Source organism: Rhodnius prolixus, unplaced genomic scaffold (genome assembly GCF_049639745.1).
Source record: "Rhodnius prolixus isolate KJV_2025 unplaced genomic scaffold, Rpr scaffold_6, whole genome shotgun sequence".
Lineage (NCBI taxonomy): Eukaryota > Metazoa > Arthropoda > Insecta > Hemiptera > Reduviidae > Rhodnius > Rhodnius prolixus.
The window spans coordinates 23981996-24002550 of NW_027411634.1; the positions used below are offsets into that span (position 1 = coordinate 23981996).

Below are 20555 nucleotides of genomic sequence, written 5' to 3' on the forward strand. Positions count from 1 at the left end.
AAAATCTTAAAAAACTGAAAAATCAAGTCAAGAAAACAAACAGACACCCAAACCATTAATCACTTTTTCTGACTCAGAGGACATAGAAATTTTGATTACATCGTGTATCAGAAGATAGCGCCTTTTTTCAGTAAGGGAAACCGCTTAAGATCTCCCTGAGCTAAATTTAATTGAAGCAACTTATTTCTTTGTATATTCAGCTAGAGTAACACTTAGATTAAATAAAGATTTCTTCATTAACAACTAAACAGAATACCTCACTTAATCAAGTAAGGTAAAAGCCACTGAAACTATTTGGTAGTTATTATTACCTCATCTACTATGTCAGGATTTAATTTGCTTTCCTTTGTAGGTACTATGTGTGATTTCTTCGTGTCGTTATCAGTTTGTCCTTTAATCTCCAATTTTACTGGAATCTTCGGATCATCTCCCTCATCCTCAGTGGCTTCTTTCAATTTATCTCTTGTAGAGTTGTTCACTTTTTCTTGTATTGGCTTTGGATTGGAAGGTTTAACCTTATTCAGAATTGGTCTCTTTATTTCATCGTTTGGCTGTTTTTTAATTTCTTGTTGCGTTGGTTTTTTCATGTTTTCTTGAGAAATTGGTTTTGTGTGTACAGTTTTCTTTGATTCCTCTTCTGTAACTATTTTTTCTTGTAGTTCTGTAATTTTTACTGAAGATTTATTTGCATTTTTTGTTTCATTGATTTTTTCTTTATGTCGTATCTTTATCTCTTGATCGCTTGTAATTATTGTTAAATTTTCATTTGTTTTTTTATCTCCAAACTTTGTCTCCTCTGATTCTTTATGCTTTACTTCACTTTGAATATGTTTCTTTACCTGGTTATGAACAGGTATCTGGGTTGATATTTTTAAGAATTCTTTATCACTATTATCTATTTCTTCTCGTTGTGTTGTACTCATTTCACTTATTAGTTCTCCTGTTTGTTCATAATCCTCTGTTAATTCTACTTCATCCACTCTGGTCTCAGATTTTTCTTCAGATTGTGGTACTAATTCGGTTGTTGATGTGTTTTCGTCTGTAACCATTTGTTCATCTTCCGTTGTTGTAAGGAATGTATTGTTAAATAATCCAAGTGGTCTTGTCATATTCAATAAAAATTCTTTTTTTTGCTCTCCATCAAGTAATAAATTAGTAACAGCATTTATACCTTCTTCCAAAATTTGATCTTTGTAAGTTGTTATTGGTTCCGTTGTGGTTGTTTCAGTGTCTATAGTTGAATATTCGACAGTAGACGGAAGAGTAGTATAACTGGTAGTTTGAGTTAAAGTTAACGCTTCACTGGGTGGTAATCGGGAGTTGTTCTTTTCTAATGAACTGTGGTTTACAGAGAACGGTTCTGAATTGTTAACTATCATAGTTTTGGCTGGGAACGTTGTCAACGTAGTAGCTGCAGTAAAATCAGTAGTTTCTGCAGTTGATGCCTCAGTTGTACTATCCTGATTTATTAAAGTGCTATAATTGTCTATATCAACTGTAGATGGCATTTCATATATCGTTGGCTTGTTGGAATCTTTCAAGTTTTCAATTAGCTTCAATGGTAACTGTTCTAAAGGTAATTTTGTTAGGTGTGAGATACTTTCTGTTGGCTTTGTTGTAGTTGTTGATTCCGTCGTTATAGTAGTAGCGATGGTAACTGCAGCTGTAGTACTCTGCGCAATTGGTTTCGTAGTTGTGCTCATGGTTGTCGTCGATGCAGGTCTTCGTTGTTCGACTGTAACGACACTAGGTCGACTAGTAGTTTGGATGCTTGCTGCAGCTGTTGTTTTAACTGGTTGCCTATAACTTGGTGTAGTTGATTTATAAACTTGTGGAAGTGGAGTATATGATACAGTACCTCTTCTTGGTGGGGGACTCGTAGTTGTAGTAGTTCTTCTGTTTATAATCGTTGGTTTGGTGCTTGATGGCTTTTGTTGACTTTTTACAGTTGATATTGTTATATTGTTACGATAAGGAGGTTTGGTGGAAATTGGAACCATGATTGTTGATGGCCGCATGCTAGGTTTTGTGATTGTTGTTGACGTAGATGTTGTAGCGGTTGTAAACGATTCTAATTGATCTGTGGATGCAGTTGTTTGAATAAATTTATCTGTTGAGAATGTATTAGTATTTGGCCGAATTTTTCCAGCCGTAATTTCCATTGGTCTAGTAGTATCTTCAAAAATAGTGACCACGCTGACTGTGTTACCACTGTCTTGATCTGCACTAGTGTGCATGGGCAATGCAGAATGTGCTGCCATCAACGGAGCAGCAGAAGCATTTGTTTCAGAGTAGGGAATGGTAGTTCCATATGTTGTAGTAATCGTTTGTGTATTGTTCACTGGTTTAGTAGTTGTTAAAGAAGACTTTACTGAATCAATTACGGTATAGTGATTCTTTGTAGTTATTGTCGCTGTTGAAGGGAATCGTTGAGCAGTAATTTCTTGGAATTCTTTATCTGTAGTTGGTATTATAGTAGAGGATTCTTCGAAAATTGTAGAAGTTACAGAGTTGTCATTAGTTGTTGTAAGGGTAGTTGTAATTGTCGGCTTTGTTGTTTGTTGTTGGGTAGTTAACTTTGTTGATTGTTGCTGAATTTGGTTAATGCTTTCAAGAGGAGTATTTGCTGTAGTCGTTGGAGAAACAGGAGCGTGAGACGGACTCATACTGTGCATCGGTAAATAGTGCACTATCGTTGGGATCCCACTAGGCCTTTGATTTAGCGTATACTTTTCTGGTTGCGGACGAGCAGTAGATGGTCTGTATGTAGTAGGCTTGTGTGGAGATATGGTTGTAGTTCTTTGCGAAAAATTGTTAATAATTGGCTGCTTTGTTCCAGTATTAAGAATTAATGGAGTTGTTGTTGATGCTTTATATGTTGTTATAGTTGGAGCTGTAGTTGTTTTTTTGGTTATAGCAGTCTTCTGGGTTGTATACATAAAAGAGGTACCTGTTGTTATTCCAGTCGATTCAGTAATGTTTTCTGATGAAACTGTTGTTTGGCTTGTCGTAGCAGGAGTGGTATTTTTCGATGTAGACTGTGTACTTAAAATGGGTTTTTTCACAGAAATTCCTCCAGGTTTAGTCATTGCTCCCGAGGATTGAGGCTTCACATGATGAGTAGTTTGTTTTGGAGGAACTGTAGGATATGGGGTTGTATAATGAGCGCTATACTTGACCGTTGTAGATGTATCAAGTGTTGTGGAAGGAGTTGATAGCTTTGATGGAAAAGGTTTGATCGATGTATATTGAGGCACTAATACTGATGGACTAGCAACTTGCTGTTGACTTGTTTCTTGATCGAATGGTAGTTTAGAGGATGTAAACTTATTAGGAGGAGCTGACTGCACTGGTTTCACTAAACTTGTGGACAATGGTTTATAATGTTGCTGTGTTGAAGGTTCAGGCGTGGTCGTAGTAGTGGTTTTTCTTGGTGGAAATCTTGTAGTTGCAGGTGGTGACGACGCTGGAGTAGAAGATTTGGTTGGAGTAGGTTTTTTGGATACAGTTGACAGCGTTTCTTTGAAGTCCATTTCATTATTCAAGAGACCTTAAAATGGTTAAAAATCAATTAATAAAATTATTGAACAAATTAATACAAATTTGGTAATATTTTAGAATACTATTCATCTTTTTTTGGGTGACTAATTGATTCGTCCAAAGAAAGAGAAACTATTGTCAAATTTAGCCTTATTTTTAATTTATTATTATCAAGCTTTCGTTCTAGGCACTAAGTTTTAGCTATCAATGCTGAGGAATCCGTATAAGGTAGTCCTCGGGTTACGACGGTCTCGAATTACGACGTTTCGTAGTCACGACTCCCATTTACAGTACCAGTACTGTACAGTATGTACTATGAAAAGCCCGCGAACTACTGTACGTGATTTGGTGTGCAGCAGCTCGGGACCGAGGAAGACGGCGTCACCAGCATCCCAGTATGCCATTAACATCGTTGTCAAGATCACTTTTTGCCCATCATTATGACTCCCAAACGTAAAGCAGACTCTTCTGATGGCAGTGCATCGAAGAAAAGGAAGGCCATCACCATGGAAGTGAAATTAGATATCGTAAAGTACACTACTATTTTTTATTACTGTTTCATTTCATTATTAAACGTACTGTACAATATTTATATGTGTTTTTTTGATAATTATGTAGGGTACTGTGTTAGGATACGCTAAGTGCTTACAGTACTTATGGTAATACAGTACTGTATTATACTGTATATGGTAGAGTTTACGTATGTTCCGACTTATGTCGCAAAAACGGTTTACGATGCCGCGTAGGAACGGATCAAGTCGAGGACTACCTGTATTAAAAAACAAACTATTAATCAGTCTAAGCTACATTATAGGTAGTCCTAAATTATGCTAAACTTTTAGATGCAATCTTTTCTGAAAGATATGTTTTCTGGATATAAATATGGATAAGTTGACCTAGTCCCTAGATCAAACGCTTGATAATTAATTAGTAATAAATAAAACTAAAAGAAATTGCTTTCTAATCAATTCCAAATAATCTGAGATGAAGATTAACTGCCTACCTGGCAAAAGGATCGTCCAAGATTGATCAGGAAGTAAAGGAACTTCAGCAGAATGTTGTCCTGCTGCAGCGGCTGCTTCCAGTTCTCCTTTCAGCACATTGTGAACACTTTGCAACACTTTACTCACACCTTCACTATCACCGGCCTCTACTAATGGCTGATGGTAATAAACAGGTTGGTCACTCAGATCTTCATCATCTTCGCCACCTGCTGCTGCAATAAGTGATTGTATCTGGTCCAAGGTCATGAGTTTTTTGACAAGTTCACCTTCTTTGCCGAATGTATAAAATTCATACCTGTGATAGATAAGCATTTTTTAGCTAAATTACGCTGAATAATCTAAGTAAAATTTAATCATATATTGAGATAAAAACAAACAGTACCTATCTGGGGCTAGCAGTGTTCCAGGAGTTCCTACTATTTGAGGTGGTCTGCCCAATTGTCCGGTTGCAGTGTTTGATGAATGAGCGTTTCCGTCGGTAATGTATGTCTTTGTGCCGTTTCCATGTTCCATAATTACAGATACCGATGTTACAACACTGCATCAAAATATTTCATTTTTTTTTTTATAAAAAATAAGAGAAAAAGTCAAAATAAGAAGCTTTCATTTACTAATTGTAAAATATGTTGTTTTAAAGCTAATTCCACTGCAACATAAAAGATCTATTTGTACTCCATTAAGTGTCTGCATAAAATTTAGGCATCAATAATAGTTCAAATGTGTAACTAAATGTGAGTATATGTGATGATGAAGTAGATATTTTGGGTTCTCTAAAGTTTAGAGAACCAAATAGTTACATTCACCAAATATTTTTGAAGGCCCTATGTGTAAAGTGTGAGCTTTAGAGGCAGTAGTCATTGGTGTTGTTTTTGAAAGTTAGGCTGGAATAAAGACAAAATGAACTGGGAGAAAGCACAATGAGACGGTAGCCTGGTCCGATAGGGTTTCCATGGTACCCACAAAGGACCCTAAAAAAAGCTCTCGATGGTTGAACATGAAAGAACTCTTCGGACGGCATATGAAGGAAATCATACTGATAGAAGACGAAAGGAGCGTAATGGAGCTGTTCTTCAAATAATGTAGAAGGAAGAGAATAAACAGTCGTGTTGTTACTTTCTGATGAAGGCAGCCAAAGGTCGTCGCACCAAAGAGTAACTGAGAGCATTCAAATAAGAATGAATGCTCTCAGAACAGAATTCGGTCATTCTGGACCTAATGTATTCGATCTATTACGGTAACTTCATTTTCTGAGCAACTTATTCTTTCGAAATGAATGAAGGACAAATGTTTAAGACATTTTGCTTACTTTCTGAATTAAGGTTTTGATAAACTCAGGAATGGAGAAAGCGGTATTTTCAGGAAGGTTACACCTTGGGGTCAGATTGATTTAATTCCACACAATAGCAGACTTAAGCCATTACATATGATGCAACGCTCCTATACATTTATCTGCATATTTGCGAAGGTAACTGATGTATCGTGAATATAGATGCTTAGATTCATTATAGTTCGCAAAAAATATCTCTTTTTGTTTTTTTTCACTTAATAATATTTCAAAACAAACCAACAAATCTTAAAATAAATCTGGATTAAAAGAAAGATATCATTTGTCTTTGGATAACAAGAAATATCTGGTTTTGAACTAATATAATTAGTACTAACATTACTAATTAGTAATATTACTTCTAAACCCAGCAGATTAAAATAGTAAGAAAAAGGAAGATATTCTACTTACTGACCTCGATCCTAATAGCTTCCTTGTATGTGGATTATCTGTTTCAGGTTCTTGAACAGTGGAAGGCGGTGATGTGCTTAATGGGATGGCCGTAGTCAGCGGTAATGTCGCCAAACTTAGAATGACCCAAGTCGGCCACCCAGCCATAGCGCTCTGAAAATAAGAAAATATTTTAATTATGCCGGTAGAAAATTGTAATTTGTAAAGAAATTCTTTTAACTTCACAGACTTTAAATCAACAAAAGAACACCACGGAATTAATAGAGTTAAGGTTTCCTTTTTGGAAACTTGAAACCAAGATTCTCAAGATGATATGTTGCAATTTCTAAATAAATAGTGATTCAAATTAATGAACTTTTTCAGTAATTGATTTTTATGGTCAATAATTTTAGTGGATTGAGAAAATCGATAAATTATTCTCAAGACAATTGCCAAAAAGAGTTTAACAGGGTTTTCCTCGGAATAATAAGCAGCAAACCAAGGTTCAAACTCACTATTGTTGCAGCAAGATAAAATGATTTTAAATTTTTCAAGAAGTCAGCTGGGCGCTAGTGCTACTGAGTGTACAGCTTGATATTGCTCTTAAAATCAAAGTGATTTAAGTAGGTAAAAGTGGGTATATGAGTGCGCGGAGCTATTCTTAAGACATTTGAAGCTCTCTACTTGAAAGCATTTTGATTTACATTGTTAAATCTGATGCTATTTTTTGTTTTGAACTTATAAGTAAACAGTGAATTATAGGTTAGGTGAGTACATGGACATTTTAGTACTTTTCTTTTTTTTTAGACAATTTTAATTATTAATTCTCCCACATGGAGACTAATGATGAAAATGTCAGCTGTGAACCAGATGGCACGATCACTAGAAGTGTCAGACTAAACAAAAGCTCAAAAAGATCATTTTTAAATTCAAATATTCCACAAAAAATTAAAAAAAATAAAGTCAAGCCTATTTCTACCGTAGACACCAATGATAATGAACAAAAACTGTGTAATATCAATAATTCTATGGAATCAATTTCACAAAGTAACATGCAAACAGAAAATCAAATAAACCGTACTCTGAAAGAAGTTAGTCTAACAGATTCCATATTTTGCACTCCAAATCCCTTTGCACCCCTCAGAGTGGATGATAGGGAGCCACAGGAAGAAATTCAGCCAGTAAAAAATGCAAAACCTCCACCAATTTTCATAAATAATGTTTCAAATTACGTAGAGTTTTGCAAGACTTTGAGCCAGCTATTAGGGCCAGATTCTTTTGACTGTAAGTCTCGTGTAGATAGTGTTATGCTATCTACAAAAACAGTTGATGGATACAGAGCGGCCATACACTACTTACAAGGGACAAAAGCTGAATTTCACACATACCAAATTAAAAGTGAAAAAGCCTTCCGAGTAGTAATACGACACCTACACCACTCCACACCAACAACAATAATAAAAGAAGATTTAGAACGCCACAATTTCAAAGTTAGGAACATCACAAATGTTAAACACCCCACCACAAAATCACCACTTCCATTATTCTTTGTAGATCTGGACCCACAAGAAAACAACAAAGAAATATTTAACTTGAGAACCCTTGTATATACAATTGTAAAAATAGAAGAGCCACATAAAACTACAGAAATATTACAATGTAAAAGATGCCAACAATATGGTCACACAAGGTCATATTGCAACCATAATCCGAGGTGCGTAAAATGTGCAGGCCCCCATCCATCATCAGACTGTACAAAACCTCGGGAGCAACCTCCAACTTGTGCCCTTTGCTTAGGGAATCACCCAGCAAACTATAGAGGTTGTGTAACCCATAAAGAATTACAACGCCTCAGGAGAAGAACCAGCCTTGACAGAAGTGGAAATCGGCCTCATCTTGGCGCAGTCTCCCATTCAGCTATGCCAGCACCCGCAGCCAACGAATTTCCGCAGCTAGCACCTGAAGAACCAAGGCACCAAGGAACCTCCAGGCCATTTAATAGTCACAGTCCATCATACGCGAGGGTCGTGGGGCCGTCAGCGGCTCAGCCTATACTGGTACCTCCCTCTCCTATCTCTAACGACCTTACCTCTCTTCTCACTACATTCATCTCTGAATTCAAATCTCTCATCACACCTCTCATCACTCTTCTCACGTCTCTCGTTACTGAGCTCATTCCTAAATTGTCTCGATGATCAATTCTCAGCATTCGCTCACTATTCTCTTATGGAATTCCAATGGGTTGAACTCTCACAGAGACGAATTAGACATTTTCCTACATGACAAACGAATAGACGTAGCACTTATCACAGAAACTCACTTTACAGGACGATCTAACTTTTACATACCCGGCTACACAACTCACAGGACCGATCACCCAGACGATACATCCCATGGAGGAGCTGCAATATTAATAAAAAATACTTTGGTTCACCACCGATTACCTGCTTATCAAAATGAACTCATTCAATCTGCAGCAATTAATTTAGACTGCCAACCTTTTAACTTTACTCTGGCAGCAGTTTACTGCCCTCCAAATAAATCTATTTCTTCTGTGGATTTCGAGACATTCTTCCTTACTCTTGGACCCAAATTTCTAGCTGGTGGGGACTATAATGCTAAACACCCTCAATGGGGCTGCCGAACTTCTAATCCTCGCGGGCGAACTCTTCTACACACACTCACTCATTCTCATTATACCGTCTTTTCTCCAGACCAACCTACATACTGGCCGACATCACCATCCAAATTACCAGACATACTCGACATTTTTATCTCTTCCAAAATCTCATCTCAATATCTCGACACCTACACACTCACTGACCTCTCCTCTGACCACAGCCCTGTTCTTCTTACCCTCAGCACGATTCCAAAACCTGTTTTACCACGTTCTGCCTTGATTACTGGACCTATTGACTGGACACTTTTCGAAAATACCCTTGACAGCAAACTGAATCTGCTAATCTCTCTAAAAACGCCAGATGAAATAGATCACGCAGTAAACTTTCTAACTACTTCAATACAAACTTCCATTTGGGACTCTACCAAACAAACTTTCTACAAGACCGAATCCCGAACACGTAACCTTCCTGTTCTAATCAGAATGCTAATAAGAGAAAAACGACGAGCTCGAGCAGTGTGGCAACGTACTCACTACCCGAGTGACAGACTGAATTACAACAGACTGACTAGACGGTTAAAACGTGAACTTCAAAACTTCAGATCCCTGAAATACGAAGAATATGTTACCTCCCTGGCATCTGACCGCAAATCACTTTGGACCGCTACCAAACGACTACTCTCTTACAAACTTGTTCCTTCTCCTTTAAGACGTAATGATGGAACATGGACGAAATCAGACTTAGAGAAAGCCATAGAATTCAAAGACCACCTGAGCAACATATTCACACCTCATCCTGACATTAGTGACGACATACACTCTGCTGAAATACTAACCGACTTAGATACCGCCTTGCCTCTCTGTCTCCCTCCAAAAGCGTTCACTCCTTCTGACGTAAAATATTTAATAAAATCCTTACCAAAGAAAAAATCTCCGGGCTTTGACTTAATAACTTCAGAAATTCTTCGTCATCTACCACAAAAGGCAATAGTATATCTCACCTACATCTTTAACTCAGTACTAAGAACTACATACTTTCCGGCATTATGGAAATTTTCAGTCATAAAAATGATTCCCAAACCGAACAAACCTTCTCATCTTCCATCCTCATACCGGCCCATCAGTCTGTTACCGACCATGGGGAAACTGTTGGAAAAATTATTGCTAAAACGCATCTGTCCTATTCTTGAAACTGCAAATGTCATCCCCTCTCATCAGTTTGGATTTCGTCAACAACACAGTCCCATACACCAATGCCATAGAGTAGTGGACGCCATTTCTTCTTCTCTCGAACGGAAACAATATTGCTCCGGGGCCTTCCTTGATGTGGCTCAAGCCTTTGATCGGGTATGGCATCCGGGGCTGTTGTGGAAGTTAAAGAGAAATCTTCCTTCTACTTACTACTTAATTATGAAATCTTATCTTACACACCGTTTCTTTCAGGTTAGTTGTGGCTCTGCCACTTCTGATTACTCTCCTGCTCTAGCCGGCGTCCCTCAAGGTAGTATACTTGGTCCTCTTCTCTATACTGTATATACAGCAGACATACCGACTCACACTAACACAATACTATGCACTTACGCTGATGACACCGCCATTCTTGCTTCCAGTTCCGACCCTGTAACAGCTTCCACTCACTTACAGACACACTTAGACATACTTGAACCTTGGGCCAAAAAATGGCGATTAAAATTTAACTCTCAGAAGTGTCAACACATCACTTTTACTCTGCGACGCCGTACTTCTCCACCAGTCAGCTTTAACTCTGTACCTCTTTCTCCTGCAAATCTAGTTCGCTACCTTGGGATGTATATCGACAAACGACTAACATGGAACCCACATACTAAACTAAAAAGACTGGAACTCAACAAACGGAATAAACTGTTACTAAGACTAATTGGCAGACGGTCGAAACTTCCAATAGAACATAAACGACTATTATACAACACCATACTTAAACCAATGTGGACTTATGGACTCGAACTGTGGGGTTCAACCAAACGCTCAAACTCACAAAAAATCCAGGCCTTTCAATCAAAAATTCTCCGTCAAATTACAGATGCTCCATTCTACGTTCCAAACTCTTCTCTTCATAAAGATCTCAACATACCCTACGTGGCTGAAACAGCTAAAACTAAATACCGAAAATTCCATAACTCTCTTTCTCTATGCTCTAATCCTCTAATCCAAAATCTCGCCTCCACAGCTATTCCGGACAACCCCCCACGGCGGCTGAGGCGTTGCTGGCCCCGCGACCATCTCATGGATTGATAACCAAGCGGGAGTGTTGCCAGTGGGCAGCTTCTCTCCTCCAGCCAATCACGTCCATAGCATCATTCATCGGATTTGCTGATTGCATTGTTTGTTTTGTAGATAGTAAATGGCAAATAAAAATTAAAAAAAAAAAAAAAAAATTTTTCAAATATTGTAACTTGAATCATTAGTTGTGGCTAAAAATTTGGGACGTTGTAGTTATTCGTGAGCAAAGACAGTTTCACATAGATAGCAATATTTTTAGTGAATTTTTGGGCCATTTAACGTTTGACGCTATGGAGAAAATTTTAGAAACAGTAAAATTTAAGACTGGTAGATGCTTTCATTGAGTTTTGTTTTGATATTTCCAATTTTTTTTTTTGGAGAAAATTTAGTACCTCAAATTTTGCTTAGATTCCAAATGAAAATAAAATTACAATAATTTCAGAAATAAATTATAATGTGGGAATTATATTTTTAATTAAGCATTAAAAAAGAACTTCTCCGGCACTCAATTATCTGTGGCTGTGTCAGTGTATATGTTATTGTGTGTGTATTTGTGTAAAACGGATATTATAAATAAACATTTTACTGGATGTCTTCACTTGACCGAGATGATAACGATTTCCGGTCTAACGGTAGTTTGTTTGAGTGTATGTATCAGTATGTATATATACTCCATTTTTAACCTTGTATTCTGGCACTTGGGATATAAAGAAAGTTATACTTTAAATAGGTTAAAATGCTTTGTCAACATAAGTATTTAAAAATATTGTAGATACTTTATAAAATTAAAGAAAACATAGTTTTTGCTGTAGTTGTTTTTTAATATTGTAAACATTTTTTCTATTATAATTTAATGATGTTGAACGACATTGCTAGATGTTCTACGTAAGAGAAGATAAGGTATCAATTAAAAAAAATAAAAGGCAAATTTAGGGAAGGGATTAGCTATGCGGTTAGCGTATTGGATTCCCACGCGGAGGTCCCGGGTTCGAGTCCAGCTGCTGACCCATAGATTTTCTCTTCCTAGGGGCTTCTTACAGCTCACTGTCCGGTGATGGACAGTGTTGTCTGTAACGAGAGAACACTGTCCGGAGGTCGGCAGTGCACTGGAAAAAGCTCCGGGCGCCAATAACCTTAGATGTTGACGCGCCTTAAATCATAAAAAAAGAAAAAAAGGGCAAATTTGAGTTAAAATCCGCTAGCACATGAGGAGTTACTGAAGGGCTAAAAAATATAATAGTCTAAATCACTTCAGAATATCCTCTTCAAGTTGAAATTTCAAACTTCTTTTTTTTAATCAATTGCTAAAATAAGCAGTAAGTATACTTAAAAGGAAAAGCCAGTTTTTTAAAGTCCATCTCTTCCCCAGTTGCATTTCAGCCAAAGTTTTAAAAAATACTCTAACGTTTAGTTTGAGAATGGATAGGAAGATTGAGAATTGAGGAGAGCGGATGCCGAAAGAGCTGATCAACAATAGGTAACTCTTTTTCTGTAAAACAGGTGATGGCATATGAGTATCATGCCAGACATCAAGCATTTTTTGTAATGCAGTTTAAGCAATATTAATTGCTTAAAGTGTTGAAAGCTTCAAGTCTTTGAAAGCGATTATGCCAAATGAAAATAAAATAGAATCCGAAGTTAAAACGAAAGAAATAGATGTCTGTCTTGCACTGGCGAAAAGCGTTTCGTTTTGGAAGAATGTCACGTAATGCCAAGAAAACTTTCTGCAGACCGTAAGAGAAGATAAGGTAGCAATAATAATAATAATAATAATAATAGATTTTTTTCTTCCTAGGAGCTTCTTACAGCTCACTGTCCGGTGATGGACAGTGTTGTCTGTAACGAGAGAACACTGTCCGGAGGCCGGCAGTGCACTGAAAAAAAGTTCCGGGCGCCAATAACCTTAGATGTTGACGCGCCTTAAATCATTAAAAAAAAATAAAATAAAATAATAATAATAATAATAGTAATAATAACTTGAAAGGACAAAGCTCTTTTTACTTAATGCTTCTCAAAACTTAATTAAAACTTAAAACAATTGGGGATTGTCTTTGAAACTGCTATCTACTCGTAAGTACCAGCCTAGGTTACTTACTTTGTTGTATTGCTTTCTCTTCTTCGCTTTATCCGTCTTTTCTTTCATGTCTAAGATATGTTTTTAGTTTTCTGCTTGTGCAACCCACATTTCATAGAGATATTACATCCCCTGATGACGCTTTGTAATATTTAACTAACTAATAGAGTTCATTAATGTAAAATCTTGATTACTTGTTTATACAAGTACGTACGAAAAATTAAATGTAAAAATGGGCAAAAAGTCACGCTAATCTTTTTAGAAGGGCTTACAATCGCAATAACCTGATAGAGTATCGCAGAAGAAAACGACTAGCAAACGTACTTAAGCTATAAAGTTCTCATATTTGAACATTTTTTTTTGCGTTTATTTATGCTACAATCAGCGCGTTAGTGTAATAAGTAACAATGATACAATAGAGTAATAGATGATAAGGGTACGAGTGGAGAAGTTACACCAGTGGTAACACTCCCAAATATTAGATGGTTAGTCACGCTCTTCACTTGAGAGGAGATCACGAGGCCACTGTCTTTTAAGACGTCTTGTCCGGGTTATCAGAAAGATTTTGAGCTAGAGGATTTATATGAAATTGCAGGCTGAAGTGGAGTTTCCTGTATCGTGTTTTAGCAACTTGGGTGACAAAAGGAATGTTAAGGTCAGTATGTATAGTCCAGGTTGGAGGCATAAAATGGAGCGTTTACAATAGTTCGAAGTATTTTATATTGAAGAGATTGAATCCTTTAGAGATTGGAGCGTTTGGTTGAACCCCACAGCTAATATTTGAACATGAATTAAATTCACTCTCTACTGGTTTCTTCAGTAAGTGTGAATCAAGTCACAACCACCTCTGCAGACGAATAGGGGACTATAGTTTGGACACGGTGCACAGGCACAGAAGAGTTAAGGACTCCCTGAAGTAAAACCTTCCTTGGAGGCTGAGGGTTTTTCATGTTTTTCCCCTCATGACTTACTTTTACATTTCTATATTCTGTAACAATTTATGTAATTAGCTGGAGGTTATAGAATTCATACTGCCACTCCTATGTACATATGTATGTACCTTCAATTGTTAAATAAATATTTTATCTATCTATCTATCTTGAATTAAAATCCATGGCCTAGAGAACGGGAGACGAACCTACTAAACCAACAATACATATTAGCTTTGCGGGTCTCGCCATTCGACTATCATGGCTCCTTACCTAGGGAAATATATTATTAATATTATGTATTGTATAACGTTATAACGGTTGAGATCCCAGTTTTGTGAACTTTTCGTAGCAAATTTGGAATCGTATAAACCGACCAATTCGTTTTAAGTGCGTGGAATTTTTTCTTTTTCTTTTTAATATTAGATAAATATTCGCCGAATCAATCAATTGGTAAAATTTCCCTAGCTGATAACTTCTTTAATTTATGACTCATTTTCTAACTGTAAACAGCTTAAAGTAGGGCATTTAGCAGTTAGTTAGCCACAGCAGACTTAATTAGTCTTACTAATCTATTTTACCTTTAAATTCTATTATGGATTCTGGTAAATTACTTCGGCCATTAAACGTAAAAGTGGTTAAATTTATTAATGCGGAAAATCAGAGATGTCACTTTCATTTTAAAATTACATGTTTTAGGTTAGTTGTAAATTTCCTTCTTAAACTTAAGATAAGAATATAACGATTTGATATAAACTATTTTTATTTTTACAATATTCTTATTATTGCTTTGCCAAAGTAATTGCATAATATTTTCCTTAAATTATTTTGAAGATCCGTATCTAATAGAAGTAGATTATATTTGTTGAAAATGTGACGTGACATTGTAATATTCCATGACTACAAATCTTACAAATCTAACTTGTAACGAAAATAATAATAAAAAATTCAATAACATTGATGTGGGAGGGAACTTCGTAGTCACATTTCTCTCTTAGATCCACCATAAAGCGTGTCAATACTACCGTAAGTCAGTTGAACCGTAACGGCCCGCCTGTCTACATTTTTATTTTGATCTGCCCAACTTTACATTGAACTACTTCTTGTCGAAAAAAAAAATGTCTAAATATCCTACTTATTTATATTTTCTTTTGAAGAGATTCCTTTACTTTCTTCTCTAGCCTGCTTTCCTCAAAACTAACATAAATTGAAATTTCCCGGAAAGAAACATTGAAACAGAATTTAAATATTTTCAAATCACAGGTACTTGTATCAAGTTTAAATATAATTCGTGTTTGGCGAATACTGGGATACCGCATTAACTTAATAAAATATGAAGTATTTATTTTATTTATTAGAAATACAAGGCACAATTGTTTAGTCAAATGAAAAACATACATCACAAAAATGCATTCACATGGCACTGGGAAATTCTATGAAGAAGGTGTAACAAAGAGAATGGAGTACAATATAATGAAACAATCGTTTCTCAGTTATCTAGGAAACTATGGGAAAACACTATGCATATCCCGTAAAAGAGAAAACTATAGATTATCCCGTTATATGTGTTTGGGAGTTGAAGGGGCATGTAAATAAATGATGAGCGTTCTCTCATTAGATACCAAACAATGGTAACATCTTATATTTTTCGTAGAGTTCAAAGTAATAGCAAATAATATCATTTAAATAAGGGTTACACAAACTATCGCAGTCAGTGGGCCAGAATGTGTACACTAATGTTGATGTACGAGGGTCGTTTGAAAAGTCCGTGCAAAGTCAGAGAGATAGCACCACTGGCGCGTATCGAGGTTATGTTTAGTTAGTAGCATCTCTTGGAAGAACACACACCAAGTTTCAGTCAGATCGGTCTATTTCTTTGTGTTTGGCATTCGTTTGAATCGAGGAAGTCGAGTGATTTTCAAAAAATGGACGAAAAAGAATTTCGTGTGTTGATTAAACACTACTTTATGAAAGGCAAAACGCCTCAGGAGACTAAAGAGAAGCTTGATAAACATTATGGTGACTCTGCACCTTCGATTAGAACAGTTTATAAGTGGTTTCAAAATTTTCGGAGTGGCCATATCGTCACTTGTGCGCTGAACGTTCTAGACGCCCTGTTGAGGTTACTACTCCAGAAATCATTGATAAAATCCATGATATGGTGATGGATGACAGAAGAGTGAAGGTGCGTGAGATTGTTGTGCTGTGGGCATCTCGAATGAACGGGTACATAATATTTTGCATCAACATTTGGACATGACAAAGCTATCCGCAAGATGGGTGCCGCGATTGCTCACGCTTGACCAAAAACGAAATCGTGTGAAGTGTTTCAAGAACGGTTTGCAGCTGTTCCAGAAGAATCCGCAGGACTTTAAGCGTCGTTTCGTCACTGTGGATGAAACATGGATACATCACTACACTCCTGAGACCAAAGAACAATCTAAACAATGGGTTACCAAGGGGGAATCTGCGCCAAAAAAGGCGAAGACCGTTCCTTCGGCCGGAAAGATTATGGCGACTGTCTTTTGGGATTCGCAAGAAATAATCCTCATCGACTATCTGGAAAAGGGTAAAACTATTACAGATGCATATTATTCATCGTTATTGGACCGTTTGAAAACCAAGCTGCAAGAAAAACGCCCACGATTGGCCCACAAAAAAGTCCTTTGCCATCACGACAACGCACCTGCTCACACCTCAGCAGTTGTGGTCGCAAAATTAATGGAAATAGGGTTCCAACTCGTTTCACATCCCCCCTATTCTCCAGACTTGGCTCCCTCGTACTACTATTTGTTCCCCAATATGAAGAAGTGGCTGGCGGGAAAAAGATTTTATTCAAACGAGGAGGTGATTGCAGAAACGAATGGCTATTTTTCAGACTTGGACAAACCCTATTATTCGGAAGGGATCAACAAACTAGAGCAGCGTTGGACGAAGTGTATAAGCCTAAAAGGAGACTATGTTGAAAAATAAAAAAGGTTTACCCCAAAAAATTAAGCAGTTTTTATTTTTGCACGGACTTTTCAAACGACCCTCGTAGAGCACAGTGGTGCCCAAATTTTTTATGACCGGGACGATTTTAATATTTTTGTTGTTAGCAGGGACCACAAGGTTGAATATCACAATAAACTTCAATTAACATTGTGATTAGATTTTCAGTTATATTAATATGCTTTTTGAGCTTGCATTTTTTTAACAACATGGGTAATCCCGGGATTGATGAGATTGCTCACAGCGACACGCACTTCATCATTTTCTTTTAGTCGACTTCTGGACTTGTATTTAGGCGCTCTACGCTCGCTCGACGTCTCACTCACCGCGCGGTCGCCGCACACGCGGTCGCATGTCAAATACATATGTTATTATTTTAAAAATGTTAAATGTTTCGCAGACCATATTTTTGTTCTTGCGGACAACAGGTTGGGAACCACTGATTTAAAGGCTGCACTACATTTATTTCTAAAATAAGATTTCGGACGACAAAATAATTAACATTATCCTTACAGACTTATGCCCGATATCAGTTTTTTCATGATACACAAAATATGTTTTAAAATAATAAACGTAAAACGCCGGTATACTCGTAAAACGTCACTTTGTGTTTTTCTAAAAACTATAAGTTCTTAACACTTAATTGTAATCGATAGGGACGCACTTAGAAAATCTGTTTTCTTAACAAATGCTACACTCAAGTATAGTAATGATTTTTCAAAAGAATATTTGAAATAAAAAACAAAACGGTATCTTTATCTTTATGTCAGAGCAGTTAGTAATAAAAAGCAAAGAAAAACGATTTAGCCATTTTCAAAATCTGCGAAAAACACTGCAAAACTTAAAAAAACATGATTTTCTACAAAGATAAAATTATAGTATCGCCTTTAATGTTATTATCTTGCTATATATTATTATAAGATGCTGAACGATAGTGAATTGATCTCAAGCGTCACTTTAGAGGGCGAGAAATCCGTAAGAAATCAATTTTACGGCCAAAGTTTCAAATGAAAGAGATGGGCCAACAAGTGCTCCAATAAAAATATTGTTTAAAGCAAATCTTTGAATTCATTTCTAAGAAAATATTAAGAAACAGAAAAATTGCATTTGTAAAATTACAAATTACACTGTTTTGTCTAAGAGTTCGAACAAAATCTTAATATTATAAGGGAAATAGCATTGAAAAGAATTACCATCACACAGCAATAAATATTTTATTCGTTTTCAGCAGAGACCTAAATCCCATCTTACTTCATGCAGCTTCCAGCAAAATATTTGCTGAAATTTGACTCGATTGCAATACTTACGTACACGAACTTACGTATGCACTATACTAACAGCCAGAAATAAAGAATGTTTTTACAATATCTCTTGATTGAACACAAAAAAATAGGCCGCAGAGAACTATCTGGTAGGCCTTGGTTGATTTAAACACTGAAATCTTCGAATTATGTGATATAGCTGCCTCAAGTCTCACACTAAGATGTCCCCGAAGTGCCAAATCAACCACATACTAAAACATTCATAAACCTAAAGTCCTCTATGGTGCAGTGACCTGTATTCTGCCTGCAGAACTAAATACCATCTTTGGTAACCAATAAAGGTATGTGGTGGGTACCGAACAAATAGAAACTCGTAGCGAAAGGAGTTTTCCTAAATTTGGGGGAACTTGTGAAAAGATTTCTAGGCTCCGGTGGTTGGGACGCTACCTGCAGCACTGAAGAGAGATACTGGTCTGAGACGGAGGACATACGAAGGACCTCCTGGGAAATGGCAAAGTTTCTCAAAGTTGGCCACACCTTAGATGGTTTGAACGATGAGAGAAGGATATAAGAAGACAATATGGAAGTGAATCAGTTGTAAGAATGAAAGTGGTAAACCGTTAAGAGTGGGAACTTTTACTTAAAAAGGATACTGCATGGGTCGCTGTGCCATAAAGAGAAACAATAAATAAATCTAACATAATCTGCAACAAGAAAAGTTGCAAAAAAAAGGATGGACAACTTTTGAAGAATGGAAAAGGACAAGTAAATTTTAAAGAAAGAGCGCAGTATCATATCTTGCTAAACCCAAGGTGTCGTTTTTGCATGGCAGTGTAATGCATCAATTTCTGCAGAATTCATCTATACGTTCACGTAGTATCTAACAATGGAAAAGCAAAGCAAAAAATGGCGTGAAATGAAAGACAAGCATTAGATTTAATCGTTAATCCAATTGATGAATGGAAATCATTTAAAGGAAACATTTTGTTGTTATTAATTTTCACGTTTATATCCGTGAATTAACTTTACTAAAGTTTTGTTAAGGTTAATCTGATTACTGAACTGTACTTCTTATGAGCAGCTAAAAAACCATTTTCAAAGATTTCGTGGTCTACAAATGAGCTCCTTGCTGCCTGATATTGTCAAACATAAAAGTAAATCCTATTTCAATGAAGAGCTATTGCAAAACACTATTGTATCTCTTTATTTCTGGCTTCCTAGTACAACCAAGTATTGCAATAGTGCCTAATTTTTGAAAATAAAATCGTTAATAAATCAAATGGAGTATTTTTGATGCTGCTACATTTCTTACGTATTTGTAAAGAGATGAACATTTTTACATGTCGATGTTACTAAGTTCTTTAATTGTTTTATAAGTAGGAAATTACTTACCTTCAGTGTCATTGACACTTAAAGGTTGTGATGCTATCAAGACTTCTTGTTTTACCAGCCTTTGAAGAGAAGGAATAACTAGTTTTTTTTATCTATTTCTGAGAGGCAGCTTTACAAATTAAAAATTACTTTTCTATTTGAATAGAAAACTTTTCAAAAAAAAATATGCACCATAAAGTCAAACTTCCGTTAATTGATCCTTTTCTGACATGAAATTCTAGAATCAGGAATACCCAGTGAGATGTGGTGTCAATCGATGGCATTAGATGTTTTACTATTTAAAAATTAAATTAAGTGTAAAAAAGTGCAAAAAGTCACGCTAATTTTTTCAGAAGGGCTTTACCATCGCAATAACCTGATAAGAGTATCGGAGAAGAAGGCGACTAGCAAACGTACTTAAGCTATAAAGTTCTCATATTTGAACATTTTTTCTTGCGTTTATTTATGCTACAATCAGCGCGTTAGTGCTATAAGTAACAGTGATAACCGAGTAACAAAAGATAAGTAACGTGTGGAGAAGTTACCCAGTGGTAACACTCCAAATTATTAGGCTATTAGTCGCTCTCTTCACTTGAGAGGAGATCACGAGGCCACACTGTCTATTAAGGCGTCTTTTCGGGTTGTCAGGAAGAGTTCTAGAAGAAAGATTTTTAGCTAGAGGATTTATATGAGATTGCAGGTTGAAGTAGAGTTTTCTGTATCGTGTTTTAAGCAACTTGTGTGACAAAAGGAATGTTAAGGTCAGTGTGTATAGTCAGGTCGAAGGAGCG

General features: G+C 36.4%; 1 protein-coding gene across 3 annotated transcripts in view; it reads right to left on the reverse strand.

Moving 5' to 3' along the window:
* Positions 1 to 20555, reverse strand: part of LOC141461491 (uncharacterized) — a 59868-nt gene that overhangs the window by 7814 nt on the left and 31499 nt on the right. For all 3 annotated transcript variants that reach the window (XM_074142649.1, XM_074142650.1, XM_074142651.1), the window contains 4 exons: positions 6284 to 6432; positions 4927 to 5082; positions 4544 to 4839; positions 312 to 3550 (listed from right to left, as the gene is read on the reverse strand). In XM_074142649.1, coding sequence (XP_073998750.1) covers positions 312 to 3550; positions 4544 to 4839; positions 4927 to 5082; positions 6284 to 6426 — 3834 coding nt within the window. In that variant the 5' untranslated portion in view covers positions 6427 to 6432. The remainder of the gene's footprint in view (positions 1 to 311; positions 3551 to 4543; positions 4840 to 4926; positions 5083 to 6283; positions 6433 to 20555) is intronic.